This window comes from Argopecten irradians, chromosome 13 (genome assembly GCF_041381155.1).
Source record: "Argopecten irradians isolate NY chromosome 13, Ai_NY, whole genome shotgun sequence".
NCBI lineage: Eukaryota > Metazoa > Mollusca > Bivalvia > Pectinida > Pectinidae > Argopecten > Argopecten irradians.
Window position 1 is genome coordinate 1,900,129 of NC_091146.1, and position 27,915 is coordinate 1,928,043.

Sequence of the window (27,915 nt, forward strand, 5' to 3'; positions counted from 1 at the left end):
ACATATCCATGTCAACAGACATATAACATATCCATGGCAACAGACATATAACATATCCATGTCAACAGACATATATAACATATCCATGGCAACAACATATAACATATCCATGTCAACAACATATAACATATCCATGTCAACAACATATAACATATCCATGTCAACAGACATATAACATATACATATCCCATGTCAACAGACATATGACATATCCATGGCAACAGACATATAACATATCCATGTCAACAGACATATAACATATCCATGTCAACAGACATATACTATCATGTCACAACATATCCATGTCAACAGACATATAACATATCCATCAACAGACATATAACATATCCATGTCAACAGACATATAACATATCCATGTCAACAGACATATATATCCATGTAACAGACATATAACATATCCATGTCAACAGACATATAACATATCCATGTCAACAGACATATAACATATCCATGTCAACAGACATATAACATATCCATGTCAACAGACATATAACATATCCATGTCAACAGACATATAACATATCCATGTCAACAGACATATAACATATCCATGTCAACAGACATATAACATATCCATGTCAACAGACATATAACATTCCATGTCAACAGACATATAACATATCCACAACAGACATATAACATATCCATGTCAACAGACATATAACATATCCATGTCAACAGACATATAACATCTCCATGTCAACAGACATATAACATATCCATGCAACAGACATATAACATATCCATGGCAACAGACATATAACATATCCATGTCAACAGACATATAACATATCCATGCAACAGACATATAACATATCCATGCAAACAACAACTATACATATCCATGTCACAACATATAACATTCCATCAACATATCCATGGCAACAGACATATAACATATCCATGTCAACAGACATATAACATATCCATGGCAACAGACATATAACATATCCATGCAACAGACATATAACATTCCATGTCAACAGACATATAACATATCCATGTCAACAGACATATAACATATCCATGTCAACAGACATATAATATCATCCATGTCAACAGAACATATAACATATCCATGGCAACAGACATATAACATATCCATGTCAACAGACATATAACATATCCATGCACAGACAATAGATCCATGCAACAGACATATAACATATCCATGTCAACAGACATATAACATACCATGCACAGACATATACATATCCATGTCAACAGACATATAACATATCCATGCAACAGACATATAACATATCCATGTCAACAGACATATAACATATCCATGTCAACAGACATATAACATATCCATGTCAACAGACATATAACATATCCATGTCAACAGACATATAACATATCCATGTCAACAGACATATAACATATCCATGTCAACAGACATATAACATATCCATGTCAACAGACAAAGACATAAACAACATATAACATATCCATGTCAACAGACATATAACATATCCATGTCAACAGACATATAACATATCCATGTCAACAGACATATAACATATCCATGTCAACAGACATATAACATATCATGTCAACAGACATATAACATTCCATGTCAACAGACATATAACATATCCATGTCAACAGACATATAACATATCCATGTCAACAGACATATAACATACATGCAACAGACATATAACATATCCATGGTCAACAGACATATAACATATCCATGTCAACAGACATATCAACGCATATAACATATCCATGTCAACAGACATATAACATATCCATGTCAACAGACATATAACATATCCATGGCAACAGACATATAACATATCCATGGCAACAGACATATAACATATCCATGTCAACAGACATATAACATATCCATGTCAACAGACATATAACATATCCATGTCAACAGACATATAACATCTCCATGGCAACAGACATATAACATATCCATGTCAACAGACATATAACATATCCATGGCAACAGACATATAACATATCCATGTCAACAGACATAATATAACATATCCATGTCAACAGACATATAACATATCCATGTCAACAGACATATATATCATGTCAACAGACATATAACATATCCATGTCAACAGACATATAACATATCCATGTCAACAGACTATAACATATCCATGTCAACAGACATATAACATATCCATGTCAACAGACATATAACATATCCATGTCAACAGACATATAACATATCCATGCAACAGACATATAACATATCCATGCAACAGACATATAACATATCCATGTCAACAGACATATAAACATCCATGCAACAGACATATAACATATCCATGTCAACAGACATATAACATATCCATGTCAACAGACATATAACATATCCATGTCAACAGACATATAACATATCCATGTCAACAGACATATAACATATCCATGTCAACAGACATATAACATATCCATGTCAACAGACATATAACATATCCATGTCAACAGACATATAACATATCCATGTCAACAGACATATAACATATCCATGTCAACAGACATATAACATCCATGCAACAGACATATAACATATCCATGTCAACAGACATATAACATATCCATGTCAACAGACATATAACATATCCATGTCAACAGACATATAACATATCCATGTCAACAGACATATAACATATCCATGGCAACAGACATATAACATATCCATGGCAACAGACATATAACATATCCATGCAACAGACTATAACATATATGCAACAGACATATAACATATCCATGTCAACAGACATATAACATATCCATGGCAACAGACATATAACATATCCATGTCAACAGACATATAACATATCCATGTCAACAGACATATAACATATCCATGTCAACAGACATATAACATATCCATGGCAACAGACATATAACATATCCATGTCAACAGACATATAACATATCCATGTCAACAGACATATAACATATCCATGTCAACAGACATATAACATATCCATGCAACAGACATATAACATATCCATGTCAACAGACATATAACATATCCATGTCAACAGACATATAACATATCCATGTCAACAGACATATAAAACATAACCATATAACATCCATGACATATAACATATCCATGTCAACAGACATATAACATATCCATGTCAACAGACATATAACATATCCATGTCAACAGACATATAACATATCATTAGCATATCATATCCATGCAACAGACATATAACATATCCATGTCAACAGACATATAACATATCCATGGCAACAGACATATAACATATCCATGTCAACAGACATATAACATATCCATGTCAACAGACATATAACATATCCATGTCAACAGACATATAACATATCCATGTCAACAGACATATAACATATCCATGTCAACAGACATATAACATATCCATGTCAACAGACATATAACATATCCATGTCAACAGACATATAACATATCCATGTCAACAGACATATAACATATCCATGTCAACAGACATATAACATATCCATGGCAACAGACATATAACATATCCATGTCAACAGACATATAACATATCCATGGCAACAGACATATAACATATCCATGTCAACAGACATATAACATATCCATGGCAACAGACATATAACATATCCATGTCAACAGACATATAACATATCCATGGCAACAGACATATAACATATCCATGTCAACAGACATATAACATATCCATGTCAACAGACATATAACATATCCATGGCAACAGACATATAACATATCCATGTCAACAGACATATAACATATCCATGTCAACAGACATATAACATATCCATGTCAACAGACATATAACATATCCATGTCAACAGACATATAACATATCCATGGCAACAGACATATAACATATCCATGTCAACAGACATATAACATATCCATGTCAACAGACATATAACATATCCATGTCAACAGACATATAACATATCCATGTCAACAGACATATAACATATCCATGGCAACAGACATATAACATATCCATGTCAACAGACATATAACATATCCATGTCAACAGACATATAACATATCCATGTCAACAGACATATAACATATCCATGTCAACAGACATATAACATATCCATGTCAACAGACATATAACATATCCATGTCAACAGACATATAACATATCCATGTCAACAGACATATAACATCTCCATGTCAACAGACATATAACATATCCATGTCAACAGACATATAACATATCCATGTCAACAGACATATAACATATCCATGTCAACAGACATATAACATATCCATTAATAACATATCCATGTCAACAGACATATAACATATCCATGTCAACAGACATATAACATATCCATGGCAACAGACATATAACATCCATGCAACAGACATATAACATATCCATGTCAACAGACATATAACATATCCATGTCAACAGACATATAACATCCATCAACAGACATATCAATCCATGTCAACAGACATATAACATATCCATGTCAACAGACATATAACATTCCATGCAACAGACATATAACATATCCATGTCAACAGACATATAACATATCCATGTCAACAGACATATAACATATCCATGTCAACAGACATATAACATATCCATGGCAACAGACATATAACATATCCATGTCAACAGACATATAACATATCCATGTCAACAGACATATAACATATCCATGTCAACAGACATATAACATATCCATGTCAACAGACATATAACATATCCATGTCAACAGACATATAACATATCCATGTCAACAGACATATAACATATCCATGGCAACAGACATATAACATATCCATGGCAACAGACATATAACATATCCATGTCAACAGACATATAACATATCCATGTCAACAGACATATAACATATCCATGGCAACAGACATATAACATATCCATGTCAACAGACATATAACATATCCATGTCAAAAGACATATAACATATCCATGGCAACAGACATGATATATCCATGGCAACAGACATGTAACATATCCATGTCAACAGACATATAACATATCCAAAACATGTGACCAAATCAGTGTTAACATCGTCTCTGTTACCTTGGTGCCTAGTTGTTGTGGCTGGTTGGCGACGTCCTGGGAGGGTTGTGGAGGCTGGGCCTGTGATACTGGTGGCGCCACCTGTGTCTGTGGGGTCTGGGTCGGAAGTGCTGGAAGGCCTGGGGGAGCAGTGCCCTGGGGTAGGGGTGTTGACCCTGGGGGCAGTGGTGTGGAGCCCTGGGGTAAGGGCGGAGCAGATGACTGCTGGTTACTGTTCGTAGAGTTAAAACTCATGACACTAGCTAGCTCTGTAGACTGGTCTGTCTCAGCCAGGCGACTCTCCCGGGCCGACAAATCTGGAATATAACAGTAGAGATAAAACTCATGACACTAGCTAGCTCTGTAGACTGGTCTGTCTCAGTCAGGCGACTCTCCCGGGCCGACAAATCTGGAATATAACAGTAGAGATAAAACTTGTGACACTAGCTAGCTCTGTAGACTGGTCTGTCTCAGCCAGGCGACTCTCCCGGGCCGACAAGTCTGGAATATAACAGTAGAGATAAAACTCATGACACTAGCTAGCTCTGTAGACTGGTCTGTCTCAGTCAGGCGACTCTCCCGGGCCGACAAGTCTGGAATATAACAGTAGAGATAAAACTCATGACACTAGCTAGCTCTGTAGACTGGTCTGTCTCAGCCAGGCGACTCTCCCGGGCCGACAAGTCTGGAATATAACAGTAGAGATAAAACTCGTGACACTATAGCTAGCTCTGTAGACTGGTCTGTCTCAGTCAGGCGACTCTCCCGGGCCGACAAGTCTGGAATATAACAGTAGAGATAAAACTTGTGACACTAGCTAGCTCTGTAGACTGGTCTGTCTCTGCCAGGCGACTCTCCCGGGCCGACAAGTCTGGAATATAACAGTAGAGATAAAACTTGTGACACTAGCTAGCTCTGTAGACTGGTCTGTCTCAGTCAGGCGACTCTCCCGGGCCGACAAGTCTGGAATATAACAATAGAGATAAAACTTGTGACACTAGCTAGCTCTGTAGACTGGTCTGTCTCCGCCAGGCGACTCTCTGGAAATATCTTGAAATGTCACCAGAGGTACATTGGGCACCATTACCATATGGCTTCCATACATAGAACAACTTTATTAACAAGAGCTGTTGGTGAACAGCAAAGCTCGCCTATTCAAAAACCTCCTAAAGGGCCCCAAATTGGTTGTATTATCATGTTCAGCATCCATACACATTAGGAAAATAAAATCATATACATTTATGATGACTTAAGCTTAAACAATAGACAAAATAGAAACTTGCTCAAAAACTTTAATGTGAAATGGGACGCCAACGCCGAAGCCAGGGTGATAACATTAGCTCCCCCTTTTCTTCGAATAGGCGAGCTAAAAAGTAAAGACACGTACAGACACCTTGTAGAACTCACCTTTCTTTAGTGGGCTCATTGGCCAGGCTCCATGGTACAATGATCCAATGTTAAAGCTAGCGTCAGGGTCCATGGCCACCGAAGAGTTCGGATCATCACCTGGCGCCGTCTGAGTTGGCATGGATGAATTATTAGCTTCATCATTGGTTTGGGTAAAGTTCCTCTGAAACCAAAAATGTTTATATGACAAATTACATTAACCTTCATCATCATTGGTTTGGTTAAACGTGATGGACCCAAAATTACCAACTACTGGAGGAGCAGGAGGATGACTGTTGCATCTTTTACTGACAGACAAGCTGATGGATGGACAATCTACTTAATATCCTCCTCGTAACTAACTTAAATATATGTGCCAAAGAAGTCATCATATCCGTGTAGACAAGCTGTAGTGTTTTCGAAGCAGTCTGTATCCAGACAGTCAGAATATTACATTTATTTATGAAATTACAGTTTGTGATTTTCAAATCTAGTGTGACTATATTATGAAAAACCAATCCAACAGACTGTACACTATACTTGTATGAGATCATCAATTTTCTGTCCATCAAGTGTACAGATAAAGAAATATATGCTTGACTGTTATTATGACCATCCAGTGTCATTTTAAGTTATATGTGCCTTAACTGGGCGAAAATTTTGAAATTCTGTTTTTTCTTCAGTATTCAGGATTCTCGATAAAAACCGGCTGCTGGCAAAAACAGCTGTCTATTTCCTTGTTTACAGCAGACTTCTTTTGTCAAAAATAAAAATTGGCCACCATAAGGGGCAGCGGCTCCCAACCACCTACTATCAATTTTCAACCATCTGTTAAAAACTTGGTGAGAACCCTGGTATTCTATTGATATCCACATGGTTTTATGAATTAAGCTGTGAAAATCATTCAGACGGACAGACGGACAGACAAACATGTATGATGCCTTATAAATATCATTTACAACACAGAATTTACGCAATGTAAAATTACTGTTTGATGTGATGTAAGTTCAGATGACGCCATACCTGCAGAAAACACTTTAGAATTACTAACACTGTCAAAATGTGAAATGAAATTGTAGACCACAACTTGGCTTCATGGTCTGACCATTTCACTGCACAGTAAATGCAGATAATTATTTTTGGCGGTACTGCTATTATTTGTACTGGTAAAATTAAAACCTATTCATTGTAAGTAATTATAGGTGGTGAATACAATATTAAATCTTGATTAGTGAGATAACTGTAATGGTGGAGCTTTAATTTACCTCAGCTTGACTGTATCCATTTACTTGCTCCTTGGCTGCTGACTCCATCTGGAACATTAAACAAATGTATATTATTGATTTGAAATTTGAGTCATGTTTAGGTAGTGTAAAAAATATCTGCTTTGTAAAGGGAATTTCCATGCATACCATAAGAGAAGCAATATTTTCCATAAATATAACAAACATGATCAATATCTAAAATACCTGACGATCTAGAAGGTCTATCAGTTCACAGAATCATAGAATTACCTCCCCTTTGGCCTCACATGTATATCATTACAAGCTTTAAAACTATTTGATTTGTTAATATCAAGCATGTAACTGATGTTGCTGTATATTAAGTCTTAACTGGTGTTGTCTCTGTAATTTACCTGTATCTGGTATGTAATTTACCTGTATCTGGTACGTAATTTACCTGTATATGGTGTTGTCTCTGTAATTTACCTGTATCTGGTATGTAATTTACCTGTATCTGGTGTTATCACTGTAATTTACCTGTATCTGGTATGTAATTTACCTGTATCTGGTGTTGTCTCTGTAATTTACCTGTATCTGGTATGTAATTTACCTGTATTTGGTATGTAATTTACCTGTATCTGGTATGTAATTTACCTGTATCTGGTATGTAATTTACCTGTATCTGGTGTTATCACTGTAATTTACCTGTATCTGGTATGTAATTTACCTGTATCTGGTATGTAATTTACCTGTATCTGGTATGTAATTTACCTGTATCTGGTATGTAATTTACCTGTATCTGGTGTTGTCTCTGTAATTTACCTGTATCTGGTATGTAATTTACCTGTATTTGGTATGTAATTTACCTGTATGTGATGCTGTTGTTGTATTTTCAGTATGTCTGTCTCTATCGTCTGTACTCGTGTCAGTCGGGCCTCCTGTCTCTGCACAATCTGGTCGTTTGTGCCCATTTTCTGCTGAAATGCGTCCTGCACTCGTTTGACCTCGAACTCCAGCTGCCGTCGTGCCAGGTCAGTCTGTCTGTGGTACTGGAACAACAGAAAAATAAAAGTATAAATTTTGTTTATTTTATAAAGTCATAATCGTTGGCCAAGTTTATAAAAGAAACAGTCACAGTCATCTATGACTGATAGCAAGCCGAGTTACAATATCAGGTGATGTCAGTACTCCACAGCACTGTACAATCCATGTGGCATTGATGGCTGGACATACTACAAAGCAAAGAACCAATACCAAATAAACAGAAATACACGGTTTTATTACTTGATCAGTTGATCCTCGTGATACCTACCTTGTCAGAAAGCGGTAATGCTTCCAGTTTATGTTTAATGGCCTCTATCTGCTCAAAGTACCATTTACGCTGCTTTCCCTCCTCATCTATGTCATTCAGAAGCTTAGACCTACAACACGACACATAATGTTACTCATCTAGGTCACACACAAGCTTATTTTTCTGCAAATATTGATTATTTTACACAGAAGATTACAATATTAATAGTGACTTTAAAGACCTTAGACATCTTTGACAAATTAAGTATTTCAAGTACCTAAAAGTACGACCTGCAAGTTAAATCTGTCTTAGTGACCACCTCAGTCAGCCATAGTGACCACCTCAGTCAAACCTATCTTGGTGACCACCTCAGTCAAACCTGTCTTAGTGACCACCTCAGTCAAACCTGTCTTAGTGACCACCTCAGTCAAACCTGTCTTAGTGACCACCTCAGACACACCTGTCTTAGTGACCACTTCAGTCAAACCTGTCTTAGTGACCACTTCAGTCAAACCTGTCTTAGTGACCACCTCAGTCAAACCTGTCTTAGTGACCACTTCAGTCAAACCTGTCTTAGTGACCACTTCAGTCAAACCTGTCTTAGTGACCACTTCAGTCAAACCTGTCTTACTGACCACCTCAGTCAAACCTGTCTTAGTGACCACCTCAGACACACCTGTCTTAGTGACCACTTCAGTCAAACCTGTCTTAGTGACCACTTCAGTCAAACCTGTCTTAGTGACCACCTCAGACACACCTGTCTTAGTGACCACTTCAGTCAAACCTGTCTTAGTGACCACTTCAGTCAAACCTGTCTTAGTGACCACTTCAGTCAAACCTGTCTTAGTGACCACCTCAGTCAAACCTTTCTGAGTGACCACCTCAGACACACCTGTCTTAGTGACCACCTCAGTCAAACCTGTCTTAGTGACCACTTCAGTCAAACCTGTCTTAGTGACCACTTCAGTCAAACCTGTCTTACTGACCACCTCAGTCAAACCTTTCTGAGTGACCACCTCAGACACACCTGTCTTAGTGACCACTTTAGTAAAACCTGTCTTAGTGACCACTTCAGTCAAACCTGTCTTAGTGACCACTTCAGTCAAACCTGTCTTAGTGACCACTTCAGTCAAACCTGTCTTAGTGACCACTTCAGTCAAACCTGTCTTAGTGACCACCTCAGTCAAACCTTTCTGAGTGACCACCTCAGACAAACACCTGTCTTAGTGACCACTTCAGTCAAACCTGTCTTAGTGACCACTTCAGTCAAACCTGTCTTAGTGACCACCTCAGTCAAACCTGTCTTAGTGACCACTTCAGTCAAACCTGTCTTAGTGACCACCTCAGTCAAACCTGTCTTAGTGACCACTTCAGTCAAACCTGTCTTAGTGACCACCTCAGTCAAACCTTTCTGAGTGACCACCTCAGACACACCTGTCTTAGTGACCACTTTAGTAAAACCTGTCTTACTGACCACCTCAGTCAAACCTGTCTTAGTGACCACCTCAGTCAAACCTTTCTGAGTGACCACCTCAGACACACCTGTCTTAGTGACCACCTCAGTAAAACCTGTCTTAGTGACCACCGTGCTACAAATTTAAAGACCAACTTTTCAGGGGCTCAGATAGTAATATAAAAGACGTCTTGATCCCTTGGGTGGTCTTTTAAGATAGGATTCACTGTATATTAATAAAACAGTACATTCACATTCACTGTATATTAATAAAACAGTACATTCACATTTACTGTATATTAATAAAACAGTACATTCACATTTACTGTATATTAATAAAACAGTACATTCACATTTACTGTATATTAATAAAACAGTACATTCACATTTACTGTATATTAATAAAACAGTACATTCACATTTACTGTATATTAATAAAACAGTACATTCACATTCACTGTATATTAATAAAACAGTACATTCACATTTACTGTATATTAATAAAACAGTACATTCACATTTACTGTATATTAATAAAACAGTACATTCACATTTACTGTATATAATAATAAAACAGTACATTCACATTTACTGTATATTAATAAAACAGTACATTCACATTTACTGTATATTAATAAAACAGTACATTCACATTTACTGTATATTAATAAAACAGTACATTCACATTTACTGTATATTAATAAAACAGTACATTCACATTTACTGTATATTAATAAAACAGTACATTCACATTTACTGTATATTAATAAAACAGTACATTCACATTTACTGTATATTAATAAAACAGTACATTCACATTTACTGTATATTAATAAAACAGTACATTCACATTTACTGTATATTAATAAAACAGTACATTCACATTTACTGTATATTAATAAAACAGTACATTCACATTCACTGTATATTCACTGAACTACACACGAATGACTTACAGATATAAATTATTGTCATAATTTCAATAGACCTTCTGTAAAAATGTTGAACTGTTTGAAAGTTCATGTAATTGTTTTATAAATGATGTTTATAGCTGTAGAAATGTGTGCTGTATTACTATATATATATATACACCATGCTGATCTCTATTGATTCCATAAAACAAAACAGGATCAAATAAAAATACAAGTTATCATGAAAGGAAAACTTAATCCAAAATAGAATTCAATGACTTTGATACAGATTTGAACAATATGTGTGTGTTACAGATGAAGTGTGGCTTGTTAAACAGGAGTTTGTTATCAGCTGCCTATATTCTGTGAGCCAACTCTTAGTTTTACACCTAATTATAGAACTCGGCCAGCTTCCATCATTCTGTCCACACCTTCACACAAATCTACAGCATCTGAATGTTTTCCTCATCTGGATCTTACAGTTTTGTTTTGCTACAGTTGTGGAGCCCCACAACGTTACACGATGTATGGTGTTACAGTTGTGGGACTGTACAATGTTACACAATGTATGGTGTTACAGTTGTGGGACTGTACAATGTTACACAATGTATGGTGTTACAGTTGTGGGACTGTACAATGTTACACAATGTATGGTGTTACAGTTGTGGGACTGTACAATGTTACACAATGTATGGTGTTACAGTTGTGGGGCTGTAAAACGTTACACAATGTATGGTGTTACAGTTGTGGGACTGTACAACATTGCACAATGTATGGTGTTACAGTTGTGGGACTGTACAATGTTACACAATGTATGGTGTTACAGTTGTGGGACTGTACAACGTTACACAATGTATGGTGTTACAGTTGTGGGACTGTACAACATTACACAATGTATGGTGTTACAGTTGTGGGGCTGTACAATGTTACACAATGTATGGTGTTACAGTTGTGGGGCTGTACAACGTTACACAATGTATGGTGTTACAGTTGTGGGACTGTACAATGTTACACAATGTATGGTGTTACAGTTGTGGGACTGTATAACATTACACAATGTATGGTGTTACAGTTGTGGGGCTGTACAACGTTACACAATGTATGGTGTTACAGTTGTGGGACTGTACAACGTTACACAATGTATGGTGTTACAGTTGTGGGACTGTACAACGTTACACAATGTATGGTGTTACAGTTGTGGGACTGTACAACGTTACACGATGTATGGTGTTACAGTTGTGGGACTGTACAATGTTACACAATGTGTGATGTTACAGTTGTGGGACTGTATAACATTACACAATGTATGGTGTTACAGTTGTGGGGCTGTATAACATTACACAATGTATGGTGTTACAGTTGTGGGACTGTACAATGTTACACAATGTATGGTGTTACAGTTGTGGGACTGTACAATGTTACACAATGTATGGTGTTAAGAGTTGTAGGACTGTACAATGTTACACAATGTATGGTGTTAGAGTTGTGGAGCTGTACAATGTTACACGATGTATGGTGTTACAGTTGTGGGACTGTACAACGTTACACAATGTATGGTGTTATAGTTGTGTCACTGTACAATGTTACACAATGTATGGTGTTACAGTTGTGGGGCTGTATAACATTACACAATGTATGGTGTTACAGTTGTGGGGCTGTACAACGTTACACAATGTATGGTGTTACAGTTGTGGGGCTGTACAACGTTACACAATGTATGGTGTTACAGTTGTGGGGCTGTACAACGTTACACGATGTATGGTGTTACAGTTGTGGGACTGTACAATGTTACACAATGTATGGTGTTACAGTTGTGGGACTGTACAACATTACACAATGTATGGTGTTACAGTTGTGGGGCTGTATAACATTACACAATGTATGGTGTTACAGTTGTGGGACTGTACAATGTTACACAATGTATGGTGTTACAGTTGTGGGACTGTACAATGTTACACAATGTATGGTGTTACAGTTGTGGAGCTGTACAATGTTACACAATGTATGGTGTTACAGTTGTGGGACTGTACAACGTTACACAATGTATGGTGTTATAGTTGTGTCACTGTACAATGTTACACAATGTATGGTGTTACAGTTGTGGGGCTGTATAACATTACACAATGTATGGTGTTACAGTTGTGGGACTGTACAAGGTTACACAATGTATGGTGTTACAGTTGTGGGGCTGTACAACGTTACACAATGTATGGTGTTACAGTTGTGGGACTGTACAACGTTACACAATGTATGGTGTTACAGTTGTGGGACTGTACAACGTTACACAATGTATGGTGTTACAGTTGTGGGACTGTACAACGTTACACAATGTATGGTGTTACAGTTGTGTCACTGTACAATGTTACACAATGTATGGTGTTAGAGTTGTAGGACTGTACAATGTTACACAATGTATGGTGTTAGAGTTGTGGAGCTGTACAATGTTACACGATGTATGGTGTTACAGTTGTGGGACTGTACAACGTTACACAATGTATGGTGTTATAGTTGTGTCACTGTACAATGTTACACAATGTATGGTGTTACAGTTGTGGGGCTGTACAATGTTACACAATGTATGGTGTTACAGTTGTGGGACTGTACAATGTTACACAATGTATGGTGTTACAGTTGTGGGACTGTACAATGTTACACAATGTATGGTGTTACAGTTGTGGGGCTGTACAATGTTACACAATGTATGGTGTTACAGTTGTGGGACTGTACAATGTTACACAATGTATGGTGTTACAGTTGTGGGACTGTACAATGTTACACAATGTATGGTGTTACAGTTGTGGGACTGTACAATGTTACACAATGTATGGTGTTAGAGTTGTAGGACTGTACAATGTTACACAATGTATGGTGTTAGAGTTGTGTGACTGTACAACGTTACACAATGTATGGTGTTATAGTTGTGTCACTGTACAACGTTACACAATGTATGGTGTTATAGTTGTGTCACTGTACAATGTTACACAATGTATGGTGTTATAGTTGTGCGGCTGTACAACGTTACACAATGTATGGTGTTACAGTTGTGTCACTGTACAACGTTACACAATGTATGGTGTTACAGTTGTGTCACTGTACAATGTTACACGATGTATGGTGTTACAGTTGTGGGGCTGTACAACGTAACACAATGTACGGTGTGCGCGAGGTGTCTGTGATGGGAGTGTTATGTATCGTCCTTGCAGTATGTGCAATACAAACGGTATCTTTGTAATAGTGATCGTGTATAATTAAGAAATCAATGCATTATAGACTGATACAAAACATACTCACGTTAGATATCTATACGGTAATCACATACTACTTGTAGAGTTCTGTGTACGCATTTTTTTTTAATGTAAGCACATTTATACAATATGGTAAGTAACTACACATGTATTAACGCAAATGTGTGTACATTGTTCGTATCTATATGATTGTATGTTTGTACACTGTTCGTATATATGTGTACATATAGAACTTAAAACCTCTCTTAAACTGTGCAGTTATCTCCCCTGTCATTATAATGATCCTCACCGTTCGTTGTGTAGTTCCCGTAACACGGCCATAGTTCCTCCTTCCATCACTAGGTGGTGTTTCACTAGTCCCTCGCCGGCCGGGCGCGTGTTACCAGGCAGTGAGAGGATGACATCACTTACTGCGGGTAGGTTGGACTGTGATGGCTGGTTGAGAGGTTTCATAGGACCTCCATCATTGGGGGAGATATCCTCATCTGTTAGAACAACAAAACACATCATAATGATCATCATTTTTAACACAACATGCATTATCAAATGGCCATGGTCATAAATAAGACAAACAACATTATAGGAAGTTAAATGACCACTTTATACAGTCATATCTAAAAGACACCTATGAAGGACATATGTCAATAAATGATATCTGTAAAAAAAAACTGTCTATAAAGGACACTTGTCTATAAAGGACACTTGTCTATAAAGGACACCTATAAAAACGTCTATAAATGACACTTGTCTATATAGGACACCTGTCTATAAAGGACACATACCTGTCTATACATGTCTGTCTATATAGGACATCTGTCTATAAAGGACATCTGTCTGTAAAGAACACCTGACTATAAAGGACACATACCTGTCTATAAAAGACACCTGTCTATAAAGGACACCGGTCTATAAAGGACACCTGTCTATAAAGGACACCGGTCTATAAAGGACACTTGTCTATAAAGGACACCTATAAAAACATCTGTCTATAAATGACACTTGTCTATATAGGACACCTGTCTATAAAGGACACATACCTGTCTATACATGTCTGTCTATATAGGACATCTGTCTATAAAGGACATCTGTCTGTAAAGAACACCTGTCTATAAAAGACACCTGTCTATAAAGGACACCTGTCTATAAAGGACACCTGTCTATAAAGGACATCTGTCTATAAAGGACATCTGTCTGTAAAGAACACCTGTCTATAAAGGACACCTGTCTATAAAGGACACATACCTGTCTATACATGTCTGTCTATATAGGACACCTGTCTATAAATGACACCTGTCTATAAAGGACACATACCTATCTATAAAAGACACCTGTCTATAAATGACACATACCTGTCTATACATGTCTGTCTATAGGACACCTGTCTATAAAGGACACATACCTGTCTATACATGTCTGTCTATAAATGACACCTATAAAAACAACTGTCTATAAATGGCACTTGTCTATATAGGACACCTGTCTATAAAGGACATCTGTCTGTAAAGAACACATACCTGTCTGTCTATAAATGACACCTATAAAAACAACTGTCTATAAATGGCACTTGTCTATATAGGACACCTGTCTATAAAGGACATCTGTCTGTAAAGAACACCTGTCTATAAAGGACACCTGACTATAAAGGACACCTGTCTATAAAGGACACCTGTCTATAAAGGACACATACCTGTCTATACATGTCTGTCTATAAAGGACACCTGTCTATAAAGGACACATACCTATCTATAAAAGACACCTGTCTATAAATGACACCTATAAAACGTCTGTCTATAAATAACACTTGTCTATATAGGACACCTGTCTATAAAGGATACCTATCTATAAATGACACTTGTCTATATAGGATACCTGACTATAAAGGACACCTGTCTATAAAGGACACCTGTCTATAAAGGACACATACCTGTCTATACATGTCTATCTATAAAGGACACCTGTCAATAAATGACACTTTTCTATATAGGACACCTGTCTATAAATGACATATGTCGTTAAAGAACACCTGTCTATAAAGGACACTTGTCTATAAATGACATCTGTCTGTAAAGAACACCTGTCTATAAAGGACACCTGTCTATAAAGTTCACCTGTCTATAAAGTTCACTTGTCTATATAGGACACCTGTCTATAAATGACACTTGTCTATATAGGACACCTGTCTATAAAGGACATCTGTCTGTAAAGAACATCTGTCTATAAAGTTCACCTGTCTATAACGGACACTTGTCTATATAGGACACCTGTCTATAAATGACATTTGTCGTTAAAGAACAACTGTCTATATAGGACACCTGTCTATAAAGGACATCTGTCTGTAAAGAACACCTGTCTATAAAGGACACCTGTCTATAAAGGACACCTGTCTATAAAGGACACATACCTGTCTATACATGTCTGTCTATAAAGGACACCTGTCAATAAATGACACTTGTCTATATAGGACACCTGTCTATAAATGACATATGTCGTTAAAGAACACCTGTCTATAAAGGACACTTGTCTATAAATGACATCTGTCTGTAAAGAACACCTGTCTATAAAGGACACCTGTCTATAAAGTTCACCTGTCTATAAAGTTCACTTGTCTATATAGGACACCTGTCTATAAATGACACTTGTCTATATAGGACACCTGTCTATAAAGGACATCTGTCTGTAAAGAACATCTGTCTATAAAGTTCACCTGTCTATAACGGACACTTGTCTATATAGGACACCTGTCTATAAATGACATTTGTCGTTAAAGAACACCTGTCTATAAAGGACACTTGTCTATAAAGGACACTTGTCTGTAAATGACACCTGTCTATAAAGGACACCTGTCTATAAAGAACATATGTCTATAAGGAAACCTGTCTATAAACAAGAGGTCCAGAGGGCCTGTATTGCTCACTTGGTTTGTGATGGCAAGAAATGTTCTGAATACAGATTCTTTTTTTTTTTGAAGGAATTTAAAGATTTACTCCACTGTTTCTGCTCTAGGGGGTCAGACCCAAAATATATAACTCTGTTTTCTATCCCCAGACAATATTTCTGGCCAAAATTTGTTAAAATCCATGCAGAACTCTATAACTAGTAGTAATTTAAAGTACCTTGGTCTATTTCACCTATTGGGCCCAGCCTCTCCTGCCCCCAGGGGGTCATAGCAAAAATTTAAATTTAAAATTAAATTCATCTAAATTTAAACATCTGTTCCCCTTCCCCAAGGATGCTGTTGGCCAAATCTGGTTAGAATCCATGCAGGACTCTATGACTAGTAGCGTTTCAAAGGAAATGTTAACGGACGAACAACCATTTCTAGATCTGTTGATCAGAGTGACCATTCCTAGATCTGTTGACCACAGTGACCATTCCTAGATCTGTTGACCACAGTGACCATTCCTAGATCTGTTAATCACAGTGACCATTCCTAGATCTGTTGACCACAGTGACCATTCCTAGATCTGTTGATCACAGTGACCATTCCTAGATCAGTTGACCACAGTGACCATTCCTAGATCTGTTGATCACAGTGACCATTCCTAGATCAGTTGACCACAGTGACCATTCCTAGATCTGTTGACCACAGTGACCATTCCTAGATCAGTTGACCACAGTGACCATTCCTAGATCAGTTGACCACAGTGACCATTCCTAGATCAGTTGATCACAGTGAGCATTCCTAGATCAGTTGACCACAGTGACCATTCCTAGATCTGTTGATCACAGTGACCATTCCTAGATCTGTTGACCACAGTGACCATTCCTAGATCTGTTGATCACAGTGACCATTCCTAGATCAGTTGACCACAGTGACCATTCCTAGATCTGTTGATCACAGTGACCATTCCTAGATCTGTTGACCACAGTGACCATTCCTAGATCTGTTGATCACAGTGACCATTCCTAGATCTGTTGACCACAGTGACCATTCCTAGATCTGTTGATCACAGTGACCATTCCTAGATCTGTTGACCACAGTGACCATTCCTAGATCTGTTGACCACAGTGACCATTCCTAGATCTGTTGACCACAGTGACCATTCCTAGATCTGTGACCATTCCAGTGACATTCCTAGATCTGTTGACCACAGTGACCATTCCTAGATCTGTTGACCACAGTGACCATTCCTAGATCTTCACAGTTGACCAGTGACCATTCCTAGATCGTTGACCACAGTGACCATTCCTAGATCTGTTGACCACAGTGACCATTCCTAGATCTGTTGACCACAGTGACCATTCCTAGATCTGTTGACACAGTGACCATTCCTAGATTCCTAGATCGTTGATCACAGTGACCATTCCTAGATCTGTTGATCACAGTGACCATTCCTAGATCTGTTGACCACAGTGACCATTCCTAGATCTGTTGACCACAGTGACCATTCCTAGATCTGTTGACCACAGTGACCATTCCTAGATCTGTTGACCACAGTGACCATTCCTAGATCTGTTGACCACAGTGACCATTCCTAGATCTGTTATGACCACAGTGACACAGTGACCATTCCTAGATCTGTTGACCACAGTGACCATTCCTAGATCAGTTGACCACAGTGACCATTCCTAGATCTGTTGACCACAGTGACCATTCCTAGATCTGTTGACCACAGTGACCATTCCTAGATCAGTTGACCACAGTGACCATTCCTAGATCTGTTGATCACAGTGACCATTCCTAGATCTGTTGACCACAGTGACCATTCCTAGATCTGTTGACCACAGTGACCATTCCTAGATCAGTGACCACAGTGACCATTCCTAGATCTGTTGACCACAGTGACCATTCCTAGATCTGTTGACCACAGTGACCATTCCTAGATCTGTTGACCACAGTGACCATTCCTAGATCTGTTGATCACAGTGACCATTCCTAGATCTGTTGACCACAGTGACCATTCCTAGATCTGTTGATCACAGTGACCATTCCTAGATCAGTTGACCACAGTGACCATTCCTAGATCTGTTGATCACAGTGACCATTCCTAGATCTGTTGACCACAGTGACCATTCCTAGATCTGTTGATCACAGTGACCATTCCTAGATCAGTTGACCACAGTGACCATTCCTAGATCTGTTGATCACAGTGACCATTCCTAGATCTGTTGACCACAGTGACCATTCCTAGATCTGTTGACCACAGTGACCATTCCTAGATCTGTTGATCACAGTGACCATTCCTAGATCTGTTGACCACAGTGACCATTCCTAGATCTGTTGACCACAGTGACCATTCCTAGATCTGTTGACCACAGTGACCATTCCTAGATCTGTTGACCACAGTGACCATTCCTAGATCTGTTGATCACAGTGACCATTCCTAGATCTGTTGACCACAGTGACCATTCCTAGATCTGTTGACCACAGTGACCATTCCTAGATCTGTTGACCACAGTGACCATTCCTAGATCTGTTGACCACAGTGACCATTCCTAGATCAGTTGACCACAGTGACCATTCCTAGATCTGTTGATTCCACAGTGACCATTCCTAGATCTGTTGACCACAGTGACCATTCCTAGATCTGTTGACCACAGTGACCATTCCTAGATCTGTTGATCACAGTGACCATTCCTAGATCTGTTGACCACAGTGACCATTCCTAGATCTGTTGATCACAGTGACCATTCCTAGATCTGTTGACCACAGTGACCATTCCTAGATCTGTTGATCACAGTGACCATTCCTAGATCTGTTGACCACAGTGACCATTCCTAGATCTGTTGACCACAGTGACCATTCCTAGATCTGTTGATCACAGTGACCATTCCTAGATCTGTTGACCACAGTGACCATTCCTAGATCTGTTGATCACAGTGACCATTCCTAGATCAGTTGACCACAGTGACCATTCCTAGATCTGTTGATCACAGTGACCATTCCTAGATCTGTTGACCACAGTGACCATTCCTAGATCTGTTGATCACAGTGACCATTCCTAGATCTGTTGACCACAGTGACCAGTTGACCACAGTGACCATTCCTAGATCTGTTGATCACAGTGACCATTCCTAGATCTGTTGACCACAGTGACCATTCCTAGATCTGTTGATCACAGTGACCATTCCTAGATCTGTTGACCACAGTGACCATTCCTAGATCTGTTGATCACAGTGACCATTCCTAGATCTGTTAATCACAGTGACCATTCCTAGATCTGTTGACCACAGTGACCATTCCTAGATCTGTTGACCACAGTGACCATTCCTAGATCTGTTGACCACAGTGACCATTCCTAGATCTGTTGACCACAGTGACCATTCCTAGATCTGTTGTTGACCACAGTGACCATTCCTAGATCTGTTGACCACAGTGACCATTCCTAGATCTGTTGACCACAGTGACCATTCCTAGATCTGTTGACCACAGTGACCATTCCTAGATCTGTTGACTCACAGTGACCATTCCTAGATCTGTTGACCACAGTGACCATTCCTAGATCAGTTGACCACAGTGACCATTCCTAGATCTGTTGATCACAGTGACCATTCCTAGATCTGTTGACCACAGTGACCATTCCTAGATCTGTTGACCACAGTGACCATTCCTAGATCTGTTGACCACAGTGACCATTCCTAGATCAGTTGACCACAGTGACCATTCCTAAATCTGTTGACCACAGTTACCAATTTCCTAGATCAGTGACCACAGTGACCATTCCTAGATATGTGACCACAGTGACCATTCCTAGATCAGTTGACCACAGTGACCATTCCTAGATCAGTTGACCACAGTGACCATTCCTAGATCAGTTGACCACAGTGACCATTCCTAGAGATCAGTTGACCACAGTGACCATTCCTAGATCTGTTGACCACAGTGACCATTCCTAGATCAGTTGACCACAGTGACCATTCCTAGATCTGTTGACCACAGTGACCATTCCTAGATCTGTGACCACAGTGACCATTCCTAGATCAGTGACCACAGTGACCATTCCTAGATCTGTTGACCACAGTGACCATTCCTAGATCAGTGACCACAGTGACCATTCCTAGATCAGTGACCATTCCTAGATCCGTGACCACAGTGACCATTCCTAGATCTGTTGACCACAGTGACCATTCCTAGATCTGTTGACCACAGTGACCATTCCTAGATCCGTAACCACAGTGACCATTCCTAGATCAGTGACCACATGAGTGACCATTCCTAGATCTGTTGACCACAGTGACCATTCCTAGATCTGTTGACCACAGTGACCATTCCTAGATCAGTGACCACAGTGACCATTCCTAGATCAGTGACCATTCCTAGATGACCCTAGATCTGTTGACCACAGTGACCATTCCTAGATCAGTGTTGACCCTAGATCAGTGACCATTCCTAGATCCATGACCACAGTGACCATTCCTAGATCTGTTGACCAGACCATTCCTAGATCAGTGACCACAGTGACCATTCCTAGATATGTTGATGCGGAATGCTGACTCAGACTGCCAGGCTAGTCAATATTGTTGTATTACAGCACATTGATCTAATACACTGAGCTATCGCACGACACCACACACTATTACTCATACAATACTACATACATATTTAATGGTTTCCATTACGGTATTTATATATAACAGGAATTCTGTATCATTGTCTACACTTCTAATCCCACATTAACATTACGTTATTTATATATAACAGGAATTCTGTATCATTGTCTACACTTCTTATCCACATAACATTACGTTATTTATATATAACAGGAATTCTGTATCATTGTCTACACTTCTAATCCACATAACATTACGTTATTTATATATAACAGGAATTCTGTATCATTGTCTACACTTCTAATCCACATAACATTACGTTATTTATATATAACAGGAATTCTGTATCATTGTCTACACTTCTAATCCACATAACATTACGTTATTTATATATAACAGGAATTCCGTATCATTGTCTACACTTCTAATCCACATAACATTTACGGTATTTAAATATAACAGGAATTCTGTATCATTGTCTACACTTCTAATCCATATAACATTACGGTATTTATATATAACAGGAATTCTGTATACACTTCTAATCCACATAACAATACGTTATTTAATATAAAAACATGGAATTCTGTTATCATTGTCTACACTTCTAATCCACATAACATTACGGTTATTTATATATAACAGGAATTCCTGTGAATCATTGTCTACACTTCTAATCCACATAACATTACGTTATTTATATATAACAGGAATTCTGTATCATTGTCTACACTTCTAATCCACATAACATTACGTTATTTATATATAACAGGAATTTCTGTATCATTGTCTACACTTCTAATCCACATAACATTACATTTATTTATATATAACAGAATTCTGTATCATTGTCCTACACTTCTAATAACATTACGTTATTTATATATAACAGGAATTCTGTATCATTGTCGACATAAACATCTCATAAGAACATTTCAATGAAAATATTCAAGCTTCAAATTAAAATAAATTATTTTCTTTCAAGTTAAAAATGTTGTTATTGCCGTGATATTGTTGAAAATTTGTGATCTTGTGTTGCAGAATTATATATCTCATAACAAATAAAACTTTTCTGGATTCAAGAATATTTTAAATAGAGGCCTGACACAGACTTAGACTTACATTTTTGCTTAGGCCAATCAGAAATATCGTAACTTTTTGTAATGTCATCAATGAATGGGGCCTAGTCAGATAACTGTAAGATTGTTTTAGACCTAAGACAGTATCATGATCTTGGGATCCTGTATTTTGAGACCGTATCCTAACTATGGTTCTAAAAGAATTGTACTTCATTCACCGAGCATATAAAACTATATCACTGGACCATATAAAAACAAACCAAGAAAGTCTTCACACCAAGCATATAAAACTATATCAACTGGTACCAGATAACAACAAACCCTAAAAGCCTATCTGTCACACAAAAGCATATAAAACTATAATCAACTTGGTAACCATATAACAACACGACCTAGGAAAGTCTGTCACACAAAGCATGATAAAACTATATCACAGGTACCATGATAACCAACAGACCAAGAAAGTCTGTCACACAAAGCATATAAAAACTATATCACAGGTACCATGATATACAACAGGAACCTAGAAATCTGTCACACAAAGCATAAAATATAATAAAACCATATCACTGTGTACCGTGATAACAACAAGACCTAGAAAGTCTGTCACACAAAGCATATAAAACTATATCCTTGTACCATGAATAACAACAAAGGACCTAGAAAAGTCTGTCACACAAAGCATATAAAACTATATCACTGGGGTTTTAAAAAAATACCCTTCGTGATAACAACAAGACCTAGAAAGTCTGGTCACACAAAGCATATAAAACTATATCACCTTGTACTATGGATAACAACAAGACCTAGAAAGTCCTGTCACACAAAGCATATAAACATATATCACTGGACCCATGATAACAACAAGACCTAGAAAGTCTGTCACACAAATCATATTAAAACTATATCACTGGTACCATGATAACTAACAAGACCTAGAAAGTCTGTCACACAAAGCAAAATAAAACTATATCACTGGTATCGATGATAACAACAAGACCTAGAAAAGTCTGGTCACACAAAGCATATATACCTATATCACTGGTACCATGAAAACAACAGATCCTAGAAAGTCTGTCACACAAAGCATTATAAAAACTATATCACTGGTACCATGATAACAACACTACCTAGAAAGTCTAGTATCAGCACGAAATCATAGAAAAACTATACCACTGGTACCATGATTACAACAAGACCTAGAACAGTCTAGTTCACACTAATCATATAAAACTATACCACTTGTACCATGATTACAACAAGACCTAATAAAGTTCTGTCACCACAGAAGCATATACAACTATATCACTGGTACCACTGGATGATAACAAAAGGACCTAGAAAGTCTGTCACACTAAAAAGCAATAGAAACTAATATCACTGGATACCTATGATAACAACCAGACCTAGAAAGTCTGTGACACAAAGCATATAAAAACTAATATCACAGGTAACCGGAAAACTACAAGACCTAGAAAAGTCTGTCACAACAAAGCCAATTAAAAAAATAAAACTATATTCACTATGTACCGATTGATAACAAACAAGACCTAGAAAGTCTGTCACACAAAGCATATAAAACTATATCACATGGGAACCATGAATAACAACAAGAACCTAGAAAGTCTGTCACAAACACAAAGCATAATATAACTATATCACTTGTAACCAAGATAACAACAAGATCTAGAAAGTCTGTCCACACAAAGCATTTATAAACTATATCACTGGTACCGATGATAACAACTAAGACCTAGGAAAGTCTGTCACACAAAGCATTATAAAACTATGATCACTTGTACCGTGAATTACAACAAGACCTATGAAAGTCTTTCACACAAAAGCATATTAAAACTATACAACTGTATCCATGATTACAACAAGAACCTAGAAAAGTCAGTGTCACACAATGCATATAAAAACTATATCCCTGGTACCATGATAGACAACAGGAGCCTAGAAAGTTCGTGTCACACAAACATGATAAAACATATCCACTGGTACCATGATATACAACAAGACCTAGAAAGTCTGTCATATAAAAAACTATATCACTGGTATCCCCCATGATAATACAACAGAAATCAGACCAAAGCATATAAAACTAAAGTCAGTGACACAAAGCCTATAAAACTATATCACTGGTACCTGTGATCACAACAAGAACCTATAAAGTCCTGTCACACAAAGCATATAAAACTATATCACTGGTATCCATGAAAACAACAAGACCTAGAAAGTCTGTCACCACAAAGCATATAAAACTATATCACAGGTACCACTGTCCCTAACAACCATAGATTGTCTACTTAATCGGAAATTACAGAATTCACTGACCATTTGGAAAGTCTACATCTATCAAAGAAATCACTGGTATATAACAACTAAGGTTGGTCTGTACATATACTGATATTTTTAACTACACATTAGGTGACTACCAGACAAGATTAAAATGTGTCATGTCACAACAGCATATAAAAGCATTTAAAGAAGGACAATGCTGATTTGGAGATCATTGTCAACATAAAAAGTAGGCAAAGTTTTGGTGAAAGTGTTGTAATACTGTCATATGTCACCATTACAACAATTTCTGCAAAATTTTGGTTTATAATTGTGGTATCATATGGACAATACTTATAAAGGGGGAACATGTGGATTTTGATATGATCACAAAGGACAATGGACCAAACTGTAATCTTAAATTACATAATGACATTGCTATATTTTATACAAAAGCATTTCCATTGATGAATGTAGTCTAATACCAAGGTTGTACTTTCCACATGACCTAGAATGTCTGTCACACAAAGCATAAAAGCATATAAAACTATATCACTGGTACCATGATAACAACAAGACCTAGAAAGTCTGTCACACAAAGCATATAAAACTATATCACTGGTACCATGATAACAACAAGACCTAAGAAAGTCTGTCACACAAAGCATATAAAAACTATATCACTGGTACCTGATGACAACAACAAGACCTAGAAAGATTCTGTCACACAAAGCATATAAAAACTATACCACTGGTACCATGATAACAACAAGACCTAGAAAGTCTGTCACACAAAGCATATAAAACTATATCACTGGTACCATGATAACAACAAGACCTAGAAAGTCTGTCACACAAAGCATATAAAACTATATCACTGGTACCATGATAACAACAGGACCTAGAAAGTCTGTCACACAAAGCATATAAAACTATATCACTGGTACCATGATAACAACAGGACCTAGAAAGTCTGTCACACAAAGCATATAAAACTATATCACTGGTACCATGATAACAACAAGACCTAGAAAGTCTGTCACACAAAGCATATAAAACTATATCACTGGTACGTATGATAACAACAAGACCTAGAAAGTCTGTCACACAAAGCATATAAAACTAATCACCTGATGGCTACCAAGAAAACCCCCCAAGACCTAGAAAGTCTGGTCACACAAAGCATATAAAACTATATCACTTGGTACCACATGATAACAACAAGGACCTAGAAATGTCTGTCACACAAAGCATATAAAACTATATCATCACGGTACCATGATAACAACAAGACCTAGAAAGTCTGTCACACAAAGCATATAAAACTATATCACTGGTACCATGATAACAACAAGACCTAGAAAGGTCTGTCACACAAAGCATATAAAACTATATCACTGGTACCAGATAATAAACAACAAGACCTAGAAAGTCTGTCACACAAAGCATATAAAACTATATCACTGGTACCATGATAACAACAAGACCTAGAAAGTCTGTCACACAAAGCATATAAAACTATATCACTGGTACCATGATAACAACAAGACCTAGAAAGTCTGTCACACAAAAGCATATAAAACTATATCACTGGTACCATGATAACAACAGGACCTAGAAAGTATCTGTCACACAAAGCATATAAAAACTATATCACTGGTACCATGATAACAACAAGACACCTAGAAAAGTCTGTAACACACAAGGAGCATATAAAACTATACCACTGGTACTTTTTATAGTGCGTATATCACTGGATATGCCGCCGAAGACAACAACTACCCCACCCGGTCAACATTTATACTAGAAAAGTCTGTCCACACAAATCGATAGAAAAACTATATAGACACAGCCTTCCTCACAGGTGGGGACCGCTCAACTCAAGGCAACAAGAGGCGGTGCAAGGAGGGCATTAGGAAGGATTAAAGTCTGTTAGGAAGAACACAAAGCTAAGATATAAAACTTTTACGATCATGCATAGGGGCAGCTGGTACCAGTGATAACAAAGAGGACCAAGAAATTCTGTCACACAAAGCATATAAAACTATAGCAACTGGTACCATGATAACAACAAGACCTAGAAAGTCTGTCACACAATAGCATATAAAACTATATCACTGGTACCATGATAACAACAAGACCTAGAAAGTCTGTCACACAAAGCATATAAAACTATACCACTGGTACCATGATAACAACAAGACCTAGAAAGTCTGTCACACAAAGCATATAAAACTATATCACTGGTACCATGATAACAACAAGACCTAGAAAGTCTGTCACACAAAGCATATAAAACTATATCACTGGTACCATGATAACAACAAGACCTAGAAAGTCTGTCACACAAAGCATATAAAACTATAATCACTGGTACCATGATAACAACAGGACCTAGAAAGTCTGTCACACAAAGCATATAAAACTATATCACTGGTACCATGATAACAACAAGACCTAGAAAGTCTGTCACACAAAGCATATAAAACTATATCA

The 27,915-nt window shown here is 37.5% G+C and overlaps 1 protein-coding gene across 1 annotated transcript in view; it reads right to left on the reverse strand.

Moving 5' to 3' along the window:
- Window positions 1–27,915, reverse strand: part of LOC138305449 (uncharacterized) — an 84,656-nt gene that overhangs the window by 16,095 nt on the left and 40,646 nt on the right. Inside the window, 6 exon segments of the mRNA XM_069245679.1 lie at window positions 5,082–5,377; window positions 6,468–6,630; window positions 7,712–7,759; window positions 8,536–8,718; window positions 8,982–9,090; window positions 14,859–15,054. Of these exon segments, the coding sequence (XP_069101780.1) occupies window positions 5,082–5,377; window positions 6,468–6,630; window positions 7,712–7,759; window positions 8,536–8,718; window positions 8,982–9,090; window positions 14,859–15,054 (995 nt within the window).